General features: G+C 39.6%; 1 protein-coding gene across 6 annotated transcripts in view; it reads left to right on the top strand.

Moving 5' to 3' along the window:
• Nucleotides 1–22,859, top strand: part of DACH1 (dachshund family transcription factor 1) — a 373,537-nt gene that overhangs the window by 224,778 nt on the left and 125,900 nt on the right. For 3 of the 6 annotated variants that reach the window (XM_062636880.1, XM_062636883.1, XM_062636881.1), the window contains exons 4-5: nt 17,569–17,724; nt 18,264–18,436. In XM_062636880.1, coding sequence (XP_062492864.1) covers nt 17,569–17,724; nt 18,264–18,436 — 329 coding nt within the window. The remainder of the gene's footprint in view (nt 1–17,568; nt 17,725–18,263; nt 18,437–22,859) is intronic. The other 3 variants (XM_062636884.1, XM_062636885.1, XM_062636886.1) reach the window with 1 other exon arrangement.

Here is a 22,859-nt window from a genome sequence, read left to right as displayed (position 1 = left end):
AGGAGTATCAGCACTTCATGACTGTTATTATAGAAGAAAGCCTCGCAGGTTGTTTGCTTTTTTTTTTTATTTGACAGGTGTAATTCCCTGCATTTTATTAATACAATGCTTTATAACGGCCGTGAAGGATACTGTGTTTCTCAAAAACTCACTAGGTTGCCCAGAATAGGTTACCAAGATCACTCTGACTTCCACACATAGCAGTAAAACACCTTGTGTAGATCTGGTGGAAGCTGGATTAATCCCGTTGTCAGAAAACAAACAAGCAAGCAAACAACACCCCCCATGTACTTTAAAGTCTATCCCAATATGATTTAATTCCTCAAGTCTTTGAATTTGTTTTATGCAAACTGACAGTACTTAGTGGCATCAGCAAACTTTGTTTTCATTAATATTTGACCAAAGAAATTGTGTGAACAGAATCCTAGACCCATTCAAGAAAACATATTTTGAAACAGGATATTGAAAATAAAGTCCATAGGACAACAAAAGTCAGTTTACATGCTGATGTCAGCATTTGTGTGTAGTGATAAAGCCAAGCTCTTTTCATGATAAAGATAAATTCATATCCATATCTTTAATAAAAAACAAAACTGATGTTAGCTTTTCACATTAAAGTCAGAAGCATCTTTGTACCTCTTCGCAGAGACCCAATTGTTAGGAACAAAAGTTATGTCCTGTTAAGAAAAAAAATTAATCACTCAAGTTATTACTTAGGATGTACTGCGTATTCCAGGCTCAAGCTTTATGCGGAAACCTTTGAAGAGGCTGCCCATGCCTACCAAATGTTGTAATTGATACAGAATCATTGCTATACAACAGCTGCAATAACAAGGTGCTGCTGCCTTTACTTTAATCTCCCTCTCTTTCTGCCAGTTTATTATGTTTTGAATTTATTCTTTTGTAGATCTGTGAGCTATCTTTCTTATGGAAATTAATCTTTTTAAAAGATTTGTACTCTCATTTTCAAACACTAATACATTCATTCAAGTATCCCATTATTCAGAACCAGCTGGCTTTTTATCTAGTGATATTTACTTCAAAAAGCCAAGTTAAATGGTATCATAGATTAATTCTCAGGGCACAGGAAAGCTTTTTTAGAGAAAAAGAGATTTGGTAATTACTTAGAATATCGCAATAAAATCACAGAACATGTCAAAAATGCGTTATATAATCTGTCATAATACAAAACTTCAAAAAAAAAGTTAATTCACTGAATTGAACATAATATGTGGCATCAGTATATGATTTTTAAGTGGAACATTATGTAAGGATAAAACTTTCCTGTGATTTATAATAAGCTATGTCATGATTTTTAGTTATTTTTTCTTTGCAGAAAGCACTGAAACTTCAAAAAAGGGCATTATCCACTAAAAGTTCTTACATGAATCAAACTGGAAATAAGACATATTTTACAATTCAATTTAAGATCCCACAGAGACAGTAATGTTGCAAGCTGTGCATTTTGCAGAGTAATATAGTAATGTCTAGTTTGCATTTTTGAAAAACTAAATTAATCACACTTTATTGAATATGTTGAAGCAAATCTAAAATTCATCTATTATTAAAAAACTTGTGCAACAAACACAAACTATATTTTATACATAAAGGACAAACTCATTTATTCATTAGGTTAAAACACTTGGAGTTTGCATTTTGTAGCTAAGAAAGAAATGACATTTGCTGTCCTTTTTAAATTTTTTCAAAGTATGATGTTTAGAGTAATCTGCTTGAAAAACTGTACTAATACTTCAACACAGTATCAGTCTTGAAGACTGCACAGAAATCCCTGTGGAAACTAAGAGTAGTCTTGAGTTTTATGTTTCCTGAATCACTTAACAGGACAAATACTCTGTTATCGTCTGTCTCATATTTAGATAATATATTTTATCCCTTGATAGATCAACCACAAGGTAATAAAGTTTTTAGCCAATTCTTAGCATTTGTGCATCCCTTGAACTAACATACCTTGGCACTACTTTGAATTAGAACTTGAATGTTTGTACTCAGCTGTGCTCAGACTGGTACATCAGAGGAACTAGCCTGAAATTTAGGTCTTACGTCAGGTCTTACCAACTTCAATTTAAATGGGATTTCAGTCTTAATCTTGTAAAGGAAAAAATATTTAAAAATTATTTATAGATGTTTTCCTGCTACTGGGTATAATTCTGGTATTATTGTATTCTACATCTTGAAGGGCATGTAAACTGTATGCCAGATTTCTGTGCCAGGTGTCAGGTGCTACTACTTATAATTCTATTTCTAGGAATACCACTCTAAGTTAGACCCAAGTTTGGTCTAAGTTTAGACCAAATTTGATTTCTAGGATTTGATTTTTAGGATAATTGCCTGTTAATGGTTTGTCAGTGTATTTATGTCTTGATGATTTAAAAGTAAGAAATGCAGCTTTTTAATTTTTGTCAGAAATCTATATTGATTATATAATAGACAGACTGTTTGGGAAAACAAAGCTTTTAAAAAAATGTTCAAGTGGAGACCTCATAGCAGCCTTCCTGTATCTGAAGGGGGCCTATAGGAATGCTGGAGGTGATACTGTTGTGGGTGTCTGTTTCAAACCACCAGATCAGGGTGAGGAAGTTGACGAGGCCTTCTACAGGCAGCTGAGAGCAGCCTCACAGTCACAGGCGGTGGTCGTCGTGGGGGATTTTAACTTCCCTGATGTTTGCTGGAAGGACCACAGTCCAGGAGGTTCCTCCAGTGTATGGATGATAACTTCCTCCTGCAAGTGGTGGATGAGCCAACCAGGAGAGGAGCGCTGCTGGATCTCATCCTCACTAACAAGGAGGGTCTGGTCGAAGCAGTAAAGGTTGAGGGCTGCCTTGGTTGTAGCGACCACGATATGGTGGAATTCAGGATCTTGTGTGGTAGGACCAGTAGAATAGCAAGTAGAATTGCAACCCTGGACTTTAGCAGGGCAAATTTTGGCCTTTTCAAGCAATTGCTAGGGGAAATCCCATGGGCAAGGCTGTTTGAAGGTAAAGGGGCCCAAGATAGTTGGTTGACATTCAAGGACTGCTTTTTCCGAGCTCAAGATCGGAGCATCCCGACACGTAGGAAGTCAAGGAAGAGGGCCAGGAGACCTGCGTGGCTAAATAGGGAATTGCTGGGTATGCTCAAGTGGAAGAGGAGAGTTTACAGGTCATGGAAGGAGGGGCTGGCCACTTGGGAGGAATATAAGGCTGCTGCTAGAGGATGTAGGAAGGCAGCTAGGATGGCTAAGGCCTCCTTAGAATTAAGCCTGGCGAGAAGGGTCAAGGACAGCAAAAAGAGCTTTTTCAAATACATGGCAGATAAAACTAACACCAGAGGCAACGTAGGCCCACTGATGAACGGGATGGGTGCCCTGGTGACAGAAGATACAGAGATGGCAGAGTTACTGAATGCCTTCTTTGTCTCTGTCTACTCTGATGCAGGCAGTTCTGAAGAGCCCTGTACCCATGAGACCTTAGATGAAGTCAGGTCAACGGAGCGGTTTGCCTTAGTCGATGAGGAATGGGTTAGAGACCAGCTGAGCAATCTGGACATCCATAAATCCATGGGTCCAGATGGGATGCACCCGCGGGTGCTGAGGGAACTGGCAGAAGTCATTGCTAGACACTCTCCATCATCTTTACCAAATCTTGGGAAATGGGAGAGGTGCCTGAGGACTGGAGAAAAGCAAATGTCACTCCAGTCTTCAAAAAGGGCAAGAAGGAGGACCCGGGTAACTATAGACAAGTCAGCCTCACCTCCATCCCTGGGAAAGTGATGGAACACCTTATCCTTGATGCCACCTTAAGGCATATCAAGGATAAGAGGGTTATGAGGGGCAGTCAACATGGCTTCACCAAGGGGAAATCATGTTTGACCAATCTCTTAGCCTTTTATGAGGAAATAACACGGCGGATGGATGATGCCAGAGCGGTGGATGTGGTCTACCTTGACTTCAGCAAAGCATTTGACACAGTCTCCCACAGCATCCTCACAGCTAAATTGAGGAAGTGTGGTCTGGATGATCAGGTAGTGAGGTGGACTGTGAACTGGCTGAAGGAGAGAAGCCAGAGAGTTGTAGTCTATGGGGCTGAGTCTAGTTGGAGGCCTGTAACTAGTGGAGTGCCTCAAGGGTCAGTATGGGACCGGTATTATTTAATATATTCATCAAGGATTTAGATGAGGGAATTGAGTGTACTATCAGCAAGTTTGCTGATGACACTGAGGTGGGAGGAGTGGCTGACACGCCAGAAGGCTGTGCTGCCATCCAGCGAGACCTGGACAGGCTGGAGAGTTGGGCAGGGAATAACTTGATGAAGTATAACAAGGGAAAGTGTAGAGTCCTGCATCTGGGCAGGAACAACCTCAGGTTCCAGTATAGGTTGGGGAACGACCTGTTAGAGAGCAGTGTAGGGGAGAGGGACCTGGGGGTCCTAGTGGACGACAGGATGACCATGAGCCAACACTGTGCCCTTGTGGCCAAGAAGGCCAATGGCATCCGGGGTGTATTAGAAGGGGGGTGGTTAGTAGGTCGAGAGAGGTCCTCCTTCCCCTCTACTCTGCCCTGGTGAGACCGCATCTGGAATATTGTGTCCAGTTCTGGGCCCCTCAGTTCAAGAGGGACAGGGACCTGCTGGAGAGAGTCCAGCGCAGGGCAACGAAGATGATTAAGGGAGTGGAGCATCTCCCTTATGAGGAAAGACTGAGGGAGCTGGGTCTCTATAGTTTGGAGAAGAGGAGACTGAGGGGTGACCTTATTAGTGTATATAAATATATAAAGGAGGGGTGTCACGAGGATGGAGCCAGGCTCTACTCAGTGGCAAACAATGATAGGACAAGGGGTAATGGGTACAAACTGGAACACAAGAGGTTCCACTTAAACTTGAGAAGAAACTTCTTCTCAGTGAGGGTGACAGAACACTGGAACAGGCTGCCCAGGGAGGTTGTGGAGTCTCCTTCCCTGGAGACATTCAAAACCCGCCTGGACACATTCCTGTGTAACATTATCTAGGTGTTCCTGCTCCGGCAGGGGGATTGGACTAGATGATCTTTCGAGGTCCCTTCCAATCTCTAGCATACTGTGAATACTGTGATACTGTGGAGGGGGACTCTTCATTAGGGACTGTAGTGATAGGACAAGGGGTAGTAGGTTCAAACTTAAACAGTGGAAGTTTGGGTTAGATGTAAGGAAGAAGTTCTTTACTTTGAGGGTGGTGAGGCACGGGAATGGGTCCCTGGCAGTGTTGAAGGCGAGGTTGGACAGAGCCTTGGGTGACACTGTCTAGCATGAGGTGTCTCTGCCCATGGCAGGGGGTTTGGAACTGGATGATCTTAAGGTCCTTTAACAACCCAAACCATTCTATGATTCTGTGATTCATTTTCAAGACACAAGAATCTTAAATTAGAATTAAAAAAAAAGTTTTAGAATTTGGAAAAGCAAACACAATTTTTGCATAATTTTTCCTTGAGCATCAGAAGAACTTCTGGCCTTTGTCAAGTGTTATAATTTAAGGTCTGTGCCTACCGAATTTGCAATCTAACGTCAACGCGGTTGCTTTTCTGTACTTAAGCAGTATGTATTATAAAGGATCAGCTTACTTGTATTTTCCTATATGCAAGAGTAATAATAAATTTGACAATGCATTATGCACAATATTTTCTTCTTTGCACATCCATATTAATTGTTTCTGAGGGAGGAAGAGACTGCTTAGGCCCCACTGAGAAGCACTGAAAGGACATTCCTGAAAGCATTCTCAGGTTAGTTTAGTTTTCAAGAAAATAAAATGGGTTTACAGTCCAGTACTTTAGGAGCATCTGTTGTGGTTTCTCTTTCTGCTATGATGGACTAAGTGGAGATTGGGCTGTGTTGAAGGTGGACATAGTGATTATGATGACCTGGTATTTTTTATTTATTAGTGATAATCCCAGAATAACAGTCCGTGAACATGAGACTGTCCCAGCAACTCTTAAAAGGTATTTTAAACTCCGCTTTGTCTGACACTTTTATCAAAGTGCAGACCTGGAACCCTTTTCTTAATATCGTAACAGGAGCATGAGATAGCATGCTCACCTGCTGTTAAAGGGACAGCGCCATGGTTCTTTGGGTTATACCAAGAGAACGTTCTTAGTAGAAGCTCGTGGTTTCAGAATAACCCATTCAACAACGTGTCTAGCATTGTGCATTAGTGAAAACACTAGTCAAAGATTTACATCCAGATCCTTTTCATCTGACATGAGATAGGTAAAAATTAGCCAACTTCTCTGTAGGTAATAATGCTACATAACGATGGATTGTATGTAATAAAACATGCTGCCAACTCCAGTACAGGAGAACAATTTCAGGCAACTTTCAGGTGCCTTGCCACCATAATGGTATCCAGACAACCAGCTGAGATGATTTCATGTGGTTTCAGGAAGCTTAGGATGAGTGATGATCTGCAAATAGCTGAGCTGGACAATGTAAAATGCTAATGCATAATAGCATCTCTGTATTTGTAGGGTTTAAGTCTGAGGGACTGTCCTGTTTTCAGCTGTAACAGTTATTTTTCTTCCTAGTAGCTGGTGCAGTGCTGTGTTTTGGCTTTAGACTGAGAACAATGCTGATAACACACCAATGTTTTAGTTGTTGCTAAGTAGCACTTACCCTGATAAAGGACTCTTTAGTTTCCCATGCTTTGCAGTGAGGAGTGGCACAAGAAGCTGAGAGGGAGCAGAGAAAGGACACCTGACCCAAACTAGCCAAAAGGATATTCCGTACCATGGCACATCATGCTTGGTATGTAAACTGGTGGGAGTTACCAGGAAGGGACCAATCGCTGCTTGGATCTGGCTGAGTATCGGTCAGCAGGTGATGAGCAATTGTATTGTGTATCACTTGTGTTTTCTGAGCTTTCGTTTCTTCTCTTGTTTTTTCCTATTATTGCTATTATTTTTATTGCTGGTATTCTTTCTATTATCAATATATTTTACTTTATTTTAGTTATTAAACTGTTCTTATCTCAATCTACAGGGTTTACACTCTTTTGATTCTCATCCCCATCCCACCCTGGGCAGGGGGGAAAAAGGAGGTGTGAGCTGTGTGATGCTAAGTTACCAGCTGGGTTTAAACCATGACAGGGACTTTGCACCCAGAAACATCTAAATTGATGTGGTGTTCAGAGGACCAAACACAGGCTGCTGAGAAGCCATCTAGCCCAGTATCTTTTTATGTAATAACCATCACTTACACAATAGTCAAGAAACTTGTCCAGAAGGCAAGAGACATGGGAACAGAGGTTTTCTTTGCAAAAGGTACCCAAAGTTCTGACCTGAAGAGTATCATTGCTAATTGAGTCGAGGCAGGGTGAAGGAAAAGCACTTTTTTGTCTACGTATGTACCTATTGGCTCTCCTGCCATGTATCTCCCCTCATCTCTGACCAGCTGAAGAAAGACTGACAGAGCTAGGAAACATTGTAAGACATGCTTATGGCTTTTCCTCACCACTGAAAGAGTATACCATCCTGATTTTCACTTGGTGAGATGGATCTACATGCAAATTCCTTGCTAGGAATTTTGTCTAAGACAGAAATATTGTTTAAACTACAATTAAAAGATGTGTGTATTCTTCAGAAATTGGTTTGATATAAAATACTAGAATGACTATAATGTCTATAAATTCATGTGGGGTTCATATAGTTCAGAGTACTAAATCTTGGTACAATAGCTAAGGAGAACTTTCATGTCTTAGAATTTAATATTAAAAGGGGGGGGGGGAGGAAGAGGCAAGTCTAAAGCCAATATTAAGTTATCATAACATGCTGTCATTTAATGACAATAGACCTTGGCTTGGCTCTTTTATCTCTTTCACAGTAGGTGAAATTTTTTGCCACTAAATATGGCGGCTGGTAACAGTGGTCCAGACCTCTTCAGAATTAAAGAAATGTAACATAAAGATAGTGATGTTTTCATTCTAAAAGTGACACACCCCCACCCCCCACCCCCACCCATTATTTAGGTAGTAGTTACACCCTAATCATAAAAATCCAAGAAAATATCTAAGAAATTTACTGTTTAAGACATACTATTGTCATATTCCTACCGTTTTAATCCAGTTTCATACTTTTGGCTGCTTTTGCATTAAGATTTTACCTTTGATCATCTTTGTAAGGCTCCAGTCAGAAAAATGTCAGCAGTTGTAAATGGAGTAGGGTATCAATATGTAGTAGGATAATATTGGTAGACTAAATCTGAAAGAAAAAATGATCCTTTCCACATAAAGAGCAGTAATTGTGAGAAGCACTTATAATTGATACACATTTATATATAAGTCTTCCTTATTGATGGAAATTCCTTGTAGTCTGTTGCCCAGAGAAGTTGTGGATGTCCCATCCAATATGTTTGCTTTTTTGTTATAAGCATTGTTAATATAGAATTAGGTGCTGTAAAACTCAGACTAGAGGTAGCAAGGGTCAGAAAGCATGCAGAATTGTCTACGTTCATCGTCTACATCAGACTAGTGTAGATGGTAAGCACAAACTTCCATCTAAATGCATATTTCCTGCAAAGCTTAGGCAGTTTTCCATAGGCTTGAATCACAGATGCTCAAACCTTCATCTTTCTTCTTGTGCAGCTTTCTGATCTGTCTGGTTTAGTTTCCACTGTGCTAAAAATAAAGCCTGTTAAACTGAGCCTGTTATACTGATTATACAGAACAAAAAATTGAATGATAGCTGCTTTCTGTATAAACTGAAGCAACAGGGGATCTTACGCTAAAACAACTTAAATACATATTTCCCAGAAAATGTTCTAAACATGAAGTTATGTGCTACTCATCCAGGCGTATTCCATCTCACCTGTTCCTTAAGCATACAGAAAATAGTCACATACACAGTTGCATGCAATGAGAATATACAGTAATATAATTATCTATTAAATTGGACATTTTTGTAAATAAGCACATACAAATGTAATCAAGATGTGCACTAAATAGTTTGTGGTGTTCATCATGTTGAAAGATTAAAAATGTAGTTTTCTGCTGATTTTGGTTGTCTTCAGATAGTTCATTAGTCTTCGTATTCTAAAGTCTCTACACCAAGGGACTAGCTGTAATTCTAGCTCTCTGCTCTAAAGTTGACACACTTGCCCAGTAAATGTTGTCCAGTTCCCATTTTCCGGAGTACAGTGTGTACAACTGCATCTAATTTTTTTATTTTTTTATGTCAAAATTTATTTCTGCATATCAAAATTGAAGTCTTAGAACAGCATATAACTGTAAAAATAAACTATATACTATCTATGAAAAGAGGACATGTTAGGTATTTGTGAAAGGATACAAAAGGGAAATCTATTTTTAGGTAAATGTCATATGGCCTGTAACTGAGTTGCTGCGCTTTCATATCTCTTGGAGAGTTTCATTATTCATCAAATTGCATTTTTAAAAAGATTTTCCTGTGTTAATCTTTTTGGTGGCATAATGAAGGATTAGTATAAAATACAAAACATATATTCCATGAGATCCATTGTCACTATTAAAAAAAATATTTTCACTCATTAGTTTATATAAATTCAGTATTTTCTGATTTGTGATTAAGCATATAGTCTGATATTCAGTATGTAGAATTCCATCGATTTTTCCCCGAAATTAACAGTTTGTACTGCAGTTTTTTGTTTATCAGAAGGTAAATGTGGAAGGAGTGAGTAAAGTGGGTACAAATCTGGTTTACAGTGCAAAGTGCAGTTATCATTTATCTGCCATTTCCAAGAAAAAAACTATGCAATAAAATTGAGACACTGAATGAAACAGTCGACATGATTGAGGCTAAAACCTGTTTTTCAGATTACTACTGTTGTCTGCAAGGAAGAAACCATAGGTGATTTCAGAAGGTTCTCTTGGCTTCTTTATATATTTCTGTGGGAAAATGTTTATCAAAAAATAGTTTTTCTTCCCCTCCCCGAATTTGCTGCTCTATCGTGATAATAGCAGAAATACAAATACCAGCCTTATCAACCCCACTGTGTTAGAGAAAATTATAAAAACTTTCAATTGTCAGGCCACATTGCTCATGGCATCTTTAATAGAATAAACGTGACTATATAACCAGAAGGTAAGTTTTCAGTTTTGTTTTTGGTTTTTGTTTTTGGGTTGGGTTTAATTTGTTTTGTTTTGCTGGCTTTGGGGGGGGTGTGGATTTTCTTTTTTTTTTTTTGCTTGTTTTTTTTTATTTTGCTTTTTTGGGGGGTGAGGGAAGAAGAATCCTTATCTAGAGCAGAATACGCAGTGTTCCAGAGGAGTCTTGGGAAACATTATTTTCCCTCCGTCATAGTACTTGCTTTCCTGATCACTTTGTGATATCAGAAGAGGTAGTAATACTTTTTTTTTTTGTTGTTAAGTCCCAATAAGATGAGACAGGTCCTGTTTACATACGGCAAAGTTTTTTTCACTTTTAATGATGTAGCAGTAGCATAGAGGTCTTACAAAAGCACCTTTAGCTGTAGATGTCTGTCCTTTATAATATAAATTTCACAACATTCATATATTGCACATATATTGCACATACAGCTGATTTTAGAAGACTGAATTATACAAAAACGGAGTCACAAATTTGTAGCAATTGAAAGTCTAAAGCAGCAGGATTTGATTTGGACAGTTTTATGAAGAGGTTTCCTATCAGGATACTAAGATTACCACTTTTTAGAACACTGATTATGCATATTTTCCAGTGGACATAAATAGCCTAGATAGTGAATAGTCCACTTCAGAAAAATGAGCCAACACAGCTGATACTGATGCTTTGTTTCGTAATTGTTGCTGAGATACAAAGTGTCTCAGCAAGCTCAGAAGATAACAGCTAGAGTAGGGGACTGAAAGAAGATCAGTAGAAGAGAGAGAGAGAAAGAGAAGTAAAGGAAGGGAAAAGAGAAAGGGGGAAGGGAAAGGAATGGAGAAAGAAAAGTAGAGGTTTGAGTTGTTAGTAGAAACTCAGCCTCTCTTTTGTGTTTTTGGCATACAGACTGCTTGTCTGTATAATAGTACCTGAAACCTGCCTGAAACGATCTCTCATCCAGGGCTGGGATTTGCTTGCCTAAGGACAGGCTGGAAATGTTCTCTGGGTTGCCATAAAATATCCAAGTTTTCTACAGGAAAAGAAGGGGAAGACCCGAGGGCCCGCAAATAGTCTAATTTTAATGTCTAAAACCTACCTATAATCAGGAAAGGTTTGGCTTAGTGGCCTAGACATAGATAATGCTGCTGTCTTAGATACCCTCAATTATTCTGCCTGATCTACATCTCTAGATAGATAGGCATGGGGTCTTCTGCAGGTGCTGTGTTGTACTCACCAACCCTATAAGACATGTCTCAAATTATTTTAGCCATCTCAGGTGGCATCACTGTAGTCCCTGGAACCAACAGATTCATATGCAGCTGGCCAAAGACAGGTCTGTATCTCACACAGAGTGGGCTCAGTAGTTCTCCAGAAACTGTTGGCTGGATCCCTGTTGACTGTCACAAGAGCTAAACTACTCAGCTCACATTGTAGGAACCAAAATTTAGGCTAAGTGGATCCTAGTGGCGATGGAATAAGAGAGGAAAAGGAGTAAGCAAAGATGAGATATGATGTGAAAATGAATCTGGTATGTTCAGATCAGAGTTTGTTTGTGAAGCTGACGTTGTACAGTCTAGTTTTCTGCCTCATTTTCCTTTTCTTGGCTGCATTACCTTCCAGTCCAGAATTGTTTTTAATTTATTATTACCATCCTTAGTTACCTAATTGTGCTACTAATGAATACAAATAATCCAGGCATCAGGCTTTTACAGACCCACTTGAGTGTAGAAATAATGGTTTATTGTGTAACCGCTGATTATGGGAGAGGGTAACTCACATTATGGAAAACGTGTGCTGAAATGTTGGTGATGGGGAAAACTCTGAATTCTATAATCCACCTTTTAAATAATGAAAATGTATTATCATTTTTGTTCCATCAGGTTGTCCATGGTGAGTAAACGTGAGACAATGTGAGCCAGGTTTTAAGCATGTGTACTTACATTTGGAACTTCTATTCCAATTTTTGAGTGGTCATATTAGCAGTATCACACATGAAATACATAGTTAGGTACCAAATTGCCTATTCAAGTGCACATGTATGGGATTTGAGCAGTCAACATGAAGCATTTGCATTTCAAAATTGGATCTCTTGTGCTTGAAAGCCTTGAAAATGCTACTGTATGGTCAGCCTACTACAGCGTCAATTGAAATGCAGTTTGAATGCAATGTAGAGCTTCCAATTGCTGCTTCAGAAAGTGTTATGCTGAATCTGGAACACTTTGCATAATTTAATTAATTATGCCACTAAAACCTGATTTTCTCTCAATTTAAAGCAAACAGCTTTTATGAGGGTGAACTGCAGCACCCAGGGATATCAGGTGTCCAAGCTTTTAATCCTATTACAAAGACTTGACAACCACTGATGGAAACTGGAAAAGCATAAGCCTCCAGCAGGGCAACAAGTGAAGAGGAAGAAGGCAACAGATTTTTAATACTCTTTGAAACCACTGTACACATTAAATCAAAATCAAATGTAAAAAGTGACAGAACTGGTAGCTTGCACTTCGTTGTGCAGCCGGTGAAGAGTGTCTAAGGAATAACACTTCTTTCACTTTGACATTAATGAAAATAACTGTTTCCTCTAGGAGGAAAATTGTTCTGCTTAACTAACATAAGAAAAACACAGCAAATGGCCAAGACTATTTGTATCTGTGTCTGTCCACTTAAAGTGTTCAGGAGTGCAACAGTCTGTAGTTTGAAAGTGGTTTCTAATATTATGGATTGGATTGTCTATGAATCATTTTCCTTGTAAACAAATCTTGACAGACAATGCCAGACTACAAGTAGTAAAGAATCTGTCACTGACTAAATGCTAGTCACAATACTTTGTTTTCTAAAGCTCGTGTTCTCTCTTCCAATTTATTATTAGGTTCAATATCACTGTAAAATAATAGACACTGTAATTTTGAGGTAGAAAGGGGTACTGATTTAGGAAAGCTCTAATTCTGGAGCCACATAAGCAGTGCCATAATTGGCAATCTGTGACTGACTGTGCAAATTTCTGTGACCGGGTTAGGAAGGGTCACAGCAGAATTGACTCTATCTCCATATCGAACACCAACATGTAACATGAAATTAACTATACTGTAGATGATCTTGCTAATAAATAGGGAAAATATCTTACTACTGGGAATTCAAGAGCATATAAAATGCAAGCATCATCCTCACTTATATTAACAAATATTTGTATAGTTGCTACTGTATATGTATTCTATGTATTCCTATATTTATATATGATGTACATATATATGAGACAGGAGTCTCAAAGAGGGAAAAGGATCTTTGCACAGGAGTTAGCAAGGCTCACTGGAAGAGCTTTAAACTAGATTTGAAAGGGATAAAGCCAGGCTCACTAGAGGTAAGCCTGGGAGTGTCATGCCAATCCTTGAGGGACAGTATGCTAGTAAGGTCCTTCAGTCTGCTGTCTCAATGGAGGTGGGGGACAGTGACCCATGTGGCAGCAAAGGCACAAGGCATCAATGTGTTAGAAACCATGCTAGAGCCTGAGAATGGTCATGCAGGAATTAGGGATTCTCCCCCCAAAAAGGTGGTTATAGGCTACCTAACCAGGATGAAGAGGCAGAGGAAATACTCTGTAAGCATCTGGGAGAACTCTCACATGCACTAGTCCTTGTTCTCAGAGGAGACTTACCAGATGTCTGCTGGAAATACAATACAGCAGAGAGAAAACAGTCTAGAAGGTTCCTGGTGTGTGTGAAAGATAATGTCCTGACAGCTGCTGAGGGAGTCAACTAGGGAAAGACCTGTTGTTTACAGAGGATTTATGGGTGATGTGATGGTTGGAGGCTGTCTTGGGCATAGCAATAGTGAAATGATAGAGTTTTTTATCCTTGGAGAAATAACAAAGCTGGAGGTGGTCAGCAGAACTGCTGCTTTGTACTTCTGGAGGGTGGAATTTGTCCTGTTTAGGAGCCTGGTTGACAGAGTCCCTTGGGAGGCAGTCCTGAAGGACAAAGGAGTCCAGGAAGGCTGGAAATTAAAGAAAGAAATCTTAAAGGCACAGGAGCAGCAGGCTGTCCCTATGTGCTGAAAGACAGGCCGGCAGGATAGAAGACCAGACTGGATGAACAGAGAGCTTTGGCTGAAACTCAGTAAAAAAGGAAGAGTATGACCTTTGGAAGAAGGGTCAGGTAACTCACAGAACTACAAGAATGATGTGAGTTTATACAGGGAGAAAATTAGAAAGGTCAAAGCCCAGCTAGAGCTTGATCCAGCTACTGCCATAGAAGACAACAGAAATGTTTCTATAAATGTATTAGCAACGAAAGGAGGGCTAACGAGAGTCTCCATCCTTTATTGAATGTGGGGGAAACATAGTGACAAAGGATGAGGAAAAGGCTGAGGTGCTTAATGCCTTCTTTGCCTCAGTCTTTAATAGTAAGACCAGACTAGTAGTTCTTGGGGTACCCAGCCCACTGAGCTGGAAGACAGGGGTGGGGAGCAGAAAAAAGCCCCCATAATCCAAGGGGAAATAGTCAGTGACTTTCTACAACACTTAGACACACACAAGCCTGTGGGGCTGGATGGAATCTATCCAAGGGTACTGAAGGAGCTGGTGGAAGTTCTCACTGAGTCACTTTCAATCATTTATCAGCAATTTTGGCTAATCAGGGTTGTCCCAGTTGACTGGAGGTTAGCAAATTTGATGCCCATGCAGAAGAAAGGCCAGAAGGAGGATCTGGCAAACTCCAGGTTTGTCAGCCTGACTTCAGTGCCAGGGAAGGTTAGGGAGCAGGTCATCTTGAGTGCCATCTTATGGCATGTACAGGAAAACCAGATAATCAGGGCAAGTCAGTATGGGCTTATGAAAGGCAGGTCCTGCTGCATTAACCTGATATCCTTCTATGACAAGGTGATCCACTTAATGGATGAGGGAAAGGTTGTGGATGCTGTCTATATAGACTTCAGTAAAGCCTTTGACACCATTCCCTGCAGCGTTTTCCTGGAGAAACTGGCAGCTTATGGCTGGGATGGGTGTACTATTTACTGGGTGAAAAACTGGCTGGATGAGCCCAGAGAGTGGTGGTGAATGGAGTTAAATCCAGTTGGTGGCCAGTCACAAATGGTGTTCCCCAGGGCTCAGTACTGGGCCAGTTCTGTTTAATACCTTTATGAATGATCTGGATGAGGGGATCAAGTGCACCCTCAGTAAGTTTGCAGACAACACCAGGTTGATCTGCTTAAGTATAAGAAAGCTCTACAGAGGGATCTGGACAGGCTGGTTCAGTGGGTTGAGGATAGTTGTATGAGGTTCAGTAGGGCTCAGTTTCAGAATCTGCACTTGGGTTACAACAATGCTGGCAGGCTTGGGAAGAGCGGCTGGAAAGCTGCTCAGTGGAAAAGGACCTGGGGTGTTGGTCAACAGCCAGTTCAATATAATCCAGCAGTGTGGAAAGAAGGTTGGTGGTGTCCTGGCTTGTAACAGAATTAGTGTGGCCAGGAAGACTAGGGAAGTGATTGTCTGCCTATACTTGATACTGGCCACACCTCAAATACTGTGTTCGTGTTTGGCCCCCTCACTACAAGAAAGACAGTGAGGTGCTGGAGTGTGTCCAAAGGGCAGTGAAGCTGGTGATGAACCTAGAGCAAAAGTCTCATGAGGAGCAGCTGAGAGAACTGGGGTTATTTAGCCTGGAGAAAAGGAGGCTTAGGGGAGACCTTACTGATATCTACAACTATCTGAAAGGTGATTGTAGCTAGGTGGATGTCAGTCTCTTCTCTCAAGTAACAAGCACTAGAACAAGAGGAAATGGCCTCAAGTTTCATCAGGGGAGGTTTAGACTGGATACTGGGAAAAAATTGTTCCCTGAAATTCTTGACAGGCATTGGAACAGGCTGCCCAGGGAAGTGGCTGAATCCCTATCCTTGGAGGTATTTAAAAGATGGGTTGATGTGGTGCTTAGGGACATGGTTTAGTGGTGGACTTAACGATTGGACTTGATGATTTTAAAGGCATTTTCCAATATACATGATTCTAAGATTTTGTGATTTTCTGTCATTGTTTTTTAATGAAACCCTAGGTGCCAGAAAACCTGTCTCATTATTTTATGGATACATGCCCTAAGATGGTATGAATAGCCATTTGGAACTGCCTGTCTGTATCGAATCTGTATTTTGGCTAAAATTGAGTGAGATTAACTTACTCTTTGTTTAACCCTGATTTCCAGAGTCATATTATTTAATGCAAGAATATTCAAAAGAAGTGAAATGTATATGTCACAGTGGCAAAAAGCAGAAAATTAGAGAAAAGAAAATTAGAACGAAAAAACCAAGGTTTTCCAGCTAAGATCTAGCTCTTTCAATTACGTATGTATTTGAAAGTAGTTCAGTGTTTTTCTGAGAGTCTCCAAGTTCTCAAAATGCAGGAAAACATGATCCCTTATCAGAGGTGATGAGATTCAAATCATGTATTAACCAGCTTAACTATGTACACTGCATAAAGGTTGTGACAATTTCATGTAAAATAATAAAAGTATCTCCTATAATTGATTCTTTTCATTGTTTCATAAAATTGGTTTGTTTGATTGTGGGAGAGTTTGCATTGAATTTTCATTACCTACTTCTGAACAATTTACACTGGGATTGAGACAGTATTGAGCTAATGAGTTAGAATTTATATTGAGCCTTAACTGTCTTCATGAAGTAACTAGGGAAAGAAAATCATGGCAATAATGGAGTATTTTTTCATTATAAACTCTGTTGTACAGCTTTTACAATCAGGTTTTTAATAGATCCAGAGAAATTAAATTGGAATTCTACCAACTTTTGTGCTTTTGTAACCCTATAAAAAGGATGTTAAAAAAATGTCAAGACTGATGTGCTACTCCTCTTTCTACTGAAGTAAGGAGGAGGTGATACCGCTCTTATTTTTCAGGCCTTGTTGTTCATTCAGTAACAAGATGTATGTAGAAAAACATTCAGAAACATGCATTTTGCTGTAATCCCTAATGCCAATGGAAATTGAGTATAGGTTAAATAGGTCTTGATTGAGGTTACCCTAAGGGAAGGGTAACCTGAAGGGAAATTCCCATGAAAATAGTAACAACTTTCAAAGTCAGGAGGGTGAAATTGTGCTCTGTATGGAAAAGGAATTAATTTTTTTTTCAAGAAATTAAAATTTTAGTTACTTCCTATAATGTTTATTTATTCACAATTGCAAGAAGAAATATGACTGAAGTTTGAATTTTAATTGGCATAACAGGCAGTATTCTTTTTTTAAACATTTTTTTCAGGTAAAAGTATTCCCATATGTATAAAACAAATGCCATATATAGTTTTGCTTGCTAAGAATGGCAAAAATGGAAAAAAAAAGGAAACCAAAAGTCCTTCTCACAACCCACATATTAAAAGAAGAAGAAAAAAAAAAAATTGCCCCTTGCCAAAAAGGTTAGATTTCTGGCCTTGCTTCCAAATTCAGAAATTGAAAATTTGGAGTCTTCCTACATCCAAATAATATATATTCATTCCCCACAGGCAGCAGTGATGGTTCTTGGGATAAAGAAAAACTTCAGTCTCCCCCCACCCAAGGATCACAGGCCTCTGTTAACCACCCCAACTTGCCTGGACAACATAATGTTCCAGTTAGCCATCCTCTCAACCCTCTTCAACAGAACCACCTTCTGCCAAATGGTACGGGTTGACATCTTTCAGCGCTAACATCAGCAGTTTTCCAATTCCTGTCTTTATTTTGTGTTCATATAAATAGGCTACGAAAAAACAAAGATGTGGGGAATAGGAATACTTTTGAAGTATTAGGCAGGGGAAGTGGAGACAATAAAGAACAAATACATATGCAATAAAATTTATACTTAAAATAACTGCTAACCTATGCATCACTGGCATAATATGCATTGCTAAGGCACCTTGCAGCAGATACAAAAAAAAACCCACCAAAAAATAAAAGGCCATTGCTTAGCAATGTTATCATACATTACAGTGATACAAACAAAGATGTCTAATAGCCTATCCTTGTAGCTAGAAACCCTCCCACCATTGTTAGTGATTTGCCCATGCATATTCTGTAAGAGAACTGACATAAATCTGCTTTGTCCCACAGTGTGAACCATCCTGTCACCCATCATTTGAGTTATCGTCCATCAGGAGAAAAAAAGATGATTTTTAAAAAAAAATGCATAAACCTATTTTCCTTTTTTTTTTTCTCCCATCAGGATTGGAACTTCCTTTTATGATGATGCCCCACCCGTTAATTCCTGTGAGCCTACCTCCAGCATCCGTCACAATGGCAATGAGCCAGATGAATCACCTTAGTACCATTGCCAACATGGCAGCAGCAGCACAAGTGCAGAGTCCTCCATCCAGAGTTGAGACATCTGTTATTAAGGTAACTGCATTAAAAAACCCAAAACAAACACACAAAATTCTAGCACACTTAAAACTGTTAAGTATTGTAAAGATGGATAGCTGTCAAATGCTATAAGGTAAGTCATAAAGTCACTATACAAGAAACCCAACTGTTGTAGCTCTGAGAACACAGGAGGCTGCTGTTGGCCAGTGTTATCTTCTCAGTTCTCCTTTCACTCTATAAATCAGTATTAAAGCAGTGTTTAAGCTGAAGCATTTTCATATAGAATACACAACTCTCTGATTTCTTGTATTTCATAGTCTGTGATCTAATGGCAATGTTCCTCAAGATACCAAATTACTCCTTTCTTAAATTAGAAGAGGCTCTTTTTCCAACTTTTAAATCTAAGCATTTGAACTGAAATGCTGCAAATTATCTGAAGAAGGCTGAGAGGCTTGATATTTTACTTCTGCAAAGCCTGAATTGATAAATCATAGAACAGAATGGAATGAAGTTGCACAGAATAGACCTAGTAGTCTATAGACCAGAACTGCAGTACTGTAGAAATATCTCAAAAGTATCTTAACATCTGAAATAGTCTACCCATTAAGTTTTGTTTGCTTAACTGTAACTAAATCAATCTGGTTAAAGAGGTATTTATTTAGCAGAGACATGAAGTCTTCTGATTGAAGATGTTCCATTTTCATTTTAAAGGCATTTCCTTTAAGATTCCCTAGCACTGAATATTTATAATTTGATTTGACATTTATTCAGATACCTGCATTTTTACTTGCTATCCTTCTTAAGTTCTAATAAATGACATGCAGAAAGTACACAAACTTTTGTGCTTTTAGTTAACATTCATATGTTAGAAATAGACATGAAAAGGCAAGGTTGTTGATATTTTAGGTCTACATTGGAAATCTGTCCGTTAATGTAATTCCACTGACAAAACAAAAGCGTAAACCTAAAATCTCTTGGACCTTCAAATCAATAGTTGCGAAAGTTTTGAAGTTCATAATGTTTTAACCAGAGTGAAGAGGTCTGACTTTATTAAGAAATTCAATATGCTTGTGTTCCTGTCCTCTTTAACCTAACAAGCTCAGAATCATAAATAAGCATTCAGTTAAACGTCAGCAAATCTATAATGCTGTTGACCTAGAAGAATATGGTCTGATGACTTAAGTACCTGCACTTTCAAATGTAAGAACTTCTCTGGAAGCCTTCAGTGGCATCCCTTTCTCACATTTGATAAGGAGCTAAGACATTGATTTGAGAACTCTTCCTTTAGGTGCTATGTCAGCAAAACTTGATTCCACCCTTACGACCAGCTTTCCCATATCTTGGGACTATAAACATTCTGCTGTTTACTGTTCAATTACATGGTGATTTGGGCACTTTTATTTTTTCTATTTTCTCTTGATCAATATGTAGCAAGAGTTACATTATGCTCAAGTTCTCTGGAGCATACATGGTGCTCTATTTAATTCTAAATTTATTTTCTTAATTGGAACAGTGACCACTGATATTAAAAAGTTATCTAAACAATGAAGATCGGGATGGAGCACATGCTAAATGACACCCAACAAGTATGAATTACTGTGGGAACAAAACTTTGTTTTCACTGTTTTTTTGATACTGTTTTCCCTTCTCTCATTTTCTGTGAGCTGTTTGATTTCATATATAAGAGTACAAAATTTGACCTTCAAAGCATCAGTAGCCTTCTGTTTTTGAACTTTGACAGGCTGAGTTTTAGCTTGTAAAGTTGATTTACAAGCTAGTTCTATCTATTAAAGTTGCCTAAATTACTTTGGCCTACATTTAAATAAGTCTACGGGAGCATACCCCAATGTGACCCCTCATCTTTGTCTCTGGTTACCAAAATCAGGTACATTTCAAGTACAACATAGCTCTAGGCTATGTAAAAAAGGTTTCCTTTTGTGGAAAGCAGGTCCTGGTGTGTTTACAGATCTCACTCCACTGTAAGACTGTTGTTGGATGCAGGAAGCACTTAACTGAGAAGTACTTCTGTCTCATTGAGTTAAACCTGTCTAGTACATTTAAAAGTATTGGACTCTAAAAGGGAGACTCTGTCACCATATAACTGTATGTTATTTTAACCATAAGCAGTGCCATATCAGAAAACTTCCTGTATCCAAGAGTTCCTTAACTTCTTAGCAAGCTCATTCTTATAGCCGATCTAATTGGAATGATAGTTTCATTATAATCTCGGTGAAGATTTTGAAAGTACCTAGCAATTTTGGTTTTCTGTTTGAAATTTGGCAGTACTTTGTAACTGGATTTTTTTTTTCCCCGAAAACATCCTTAGTTAAGCATTTGTTTGTATTAATAATCTAGAATAATAAAATTATTTATCTCTGCCATTTCTGAAAATTCAACTGTCTTGTATTCATGCTAATTGAATCTTCATTGTAGATGCCAACTTTGGCACAACTCCTGATACAACATCTTGTGCAAGTTGTTTAAAAACACAGGTTTTGTGTTCCCATCTGGTTTGAAGATAACCAAGTGAAAAAGATGTAGATTTAAAATGAAATGGTTTTAAATGACCAAATTAGTCTTAAGTTCTATATATATAAAAAAGTGTGCTCACCCAAGGGTGAAATACACATTTTTTGAAGTTTGCATGGTTAAGTTGGAATTTTGGGACATTTAGGTAGAAGCTCATGGAAACCCTACATAAGTGCTGCTGTGACTTCTTCAGTCAAGGTCTGTGAGATATTGCCCAGAATACATTTCCATGGCAGGTAAATGCATAAACAGAAGTGTTAATATTGTAATCCAAAACTCACTTCTGATTGTGAGATCTCATGGCACACAGTTATTTCAATAATACCATAAGCTAAGAAACTTACAGGACTTTCCTACTCTTTCCTTCAGCCACTTTACAGTACAACACATGTCTAGATTAATGTCATCCGTTTTGTCTGTGGTAGATGAATATGGCCATGTGGATAGAGAGAGCATGGCCAAGTAATTATGCTCCTATTTTTTAATCATAGAATCATAGAACAGTTAGGGTTGGAAAGGACCTTAAGATCATCTAGTTCCAACCCTCCTGCCATGGGAAGGGACACCTCACACTAAACCATCTCACCCAAGGCTCTGGCCAACCTGGCCTTGAACACCACCAGCGATGGAGCATTCACAGCTCCCCTGGGCAACCCATTCCAGTGCCTCACCACCCTAACAGGAAAGAACTTCTTCCTTATATCCAATCTAAACTTCCCCTGTTGAAGTTTAAACCTGCTCTCCCTTGTCCTATCACTACAGGCCCTAATGAAGTGTCCTCCCCGTCATCTCTATAGGTCCCCTTCAGATACTGGAAGGCTGCTATGAGGTCTCCATGCAGCCTTCTCTTCTCCAGGCTGAACAGCCTCAAATTTCTCAGCCTGTCTTCATACAGGAGGTGCTCCAGTCCCCTGATCATCCTCGTGGCCCTTCTCTGGACTTGTTCCAACAGTTCCATGTCCTTTTTATGTTGAGGACACCAGAACTGCACACAATACTCCAGGTGAGGTCTCACAAGAGCAGAGTAGAGGGGCAGGATCACCTCCTTCGACCTGCTGGTCACGCTGCTTTTGATGCAGCCCAGGATACGGTTGGCTTTCTGGGCTGCAAACACACACTGAAGCCGGCCCATGTTCATTTTCTCATCAACCAACACCCCCAAGCCCTTCTCCATAGGGCTGCTCTGAATCTCTTCTTTGCCCAACCTGTAGCTGTGCCTGGGATTGCTACCATCCAGGTGTAGGGCATTGCAATTATCATGGTTAAACTTCACGAGGTTGGCATCAGCCCACCTCACAAGCGTGTCAAGGTCCCTCTGGATGGCATTCCTTCCCTCCAGCTTATCAACCAAACCACACAGCTTGGTGTCATTGGCAAACTTGCTGAGGGCACACTTCAATCCCACTGTCCATGTCACTGACAAAGATGTTGAACAAGACTGGTCCCAACACCGATCCCTGAGGGACACCACTCGTTACTGGTCTCCAGCCGGACATTGAGCCATTGACCACAACTCTTTGCGTGCAGCCATCCAGCCAGTTCTTTATCCACCAAGTGGTCCATCCATCAAATTGATGTCTCTCCAATTTAGAGACAAGGATGTCGTGTGGGACAGTTTCAAACACTTTGCACAAGTCCAGGTAGATGACATCAACTGCTCTACCCCTCTGCATCAGCTCTCTAACCCCATCATAGAAGGCCACCAAATTGGTCAGGCAGGACTTCCCCTTAGTGAAGCCATGCTGGCTGTCACCAAGCATCTTGTTGTTTTTCATGTGCTTTAGCATGCCTTCCAGTAGAATCTGCTCCAAGGTCAGGGACTATAGTGATAGGACAAGGGAGAGCAGGTTTAAACTTCAACAGGGGAAGTTTAGATTGGATAGAAGGAAGAAGTTCTTTACTGTAAGGGTGGTGAGGCACTGGAATGAGT

This window comes from Pezoporus occidentalis, unplaced genomic scaffold (genome assembly GCF_034315485.1).
Source record: "Pezoporus occidentalis ecotype Australia unplaced genomic scaffold, CSIRO_AGI_Poc_V1 ctg5, whole genome shotgun sequence".
Taxonomy (NCBI): Eukaryota; Metazoa; Chordata; class Aves; order Psittaciformes; family Psittacidae; genus Pezoporus; species Pezoporus occidentalis.
This window is presented reverse-complemented; position numbering and strand designations above follow the sequence as displayed.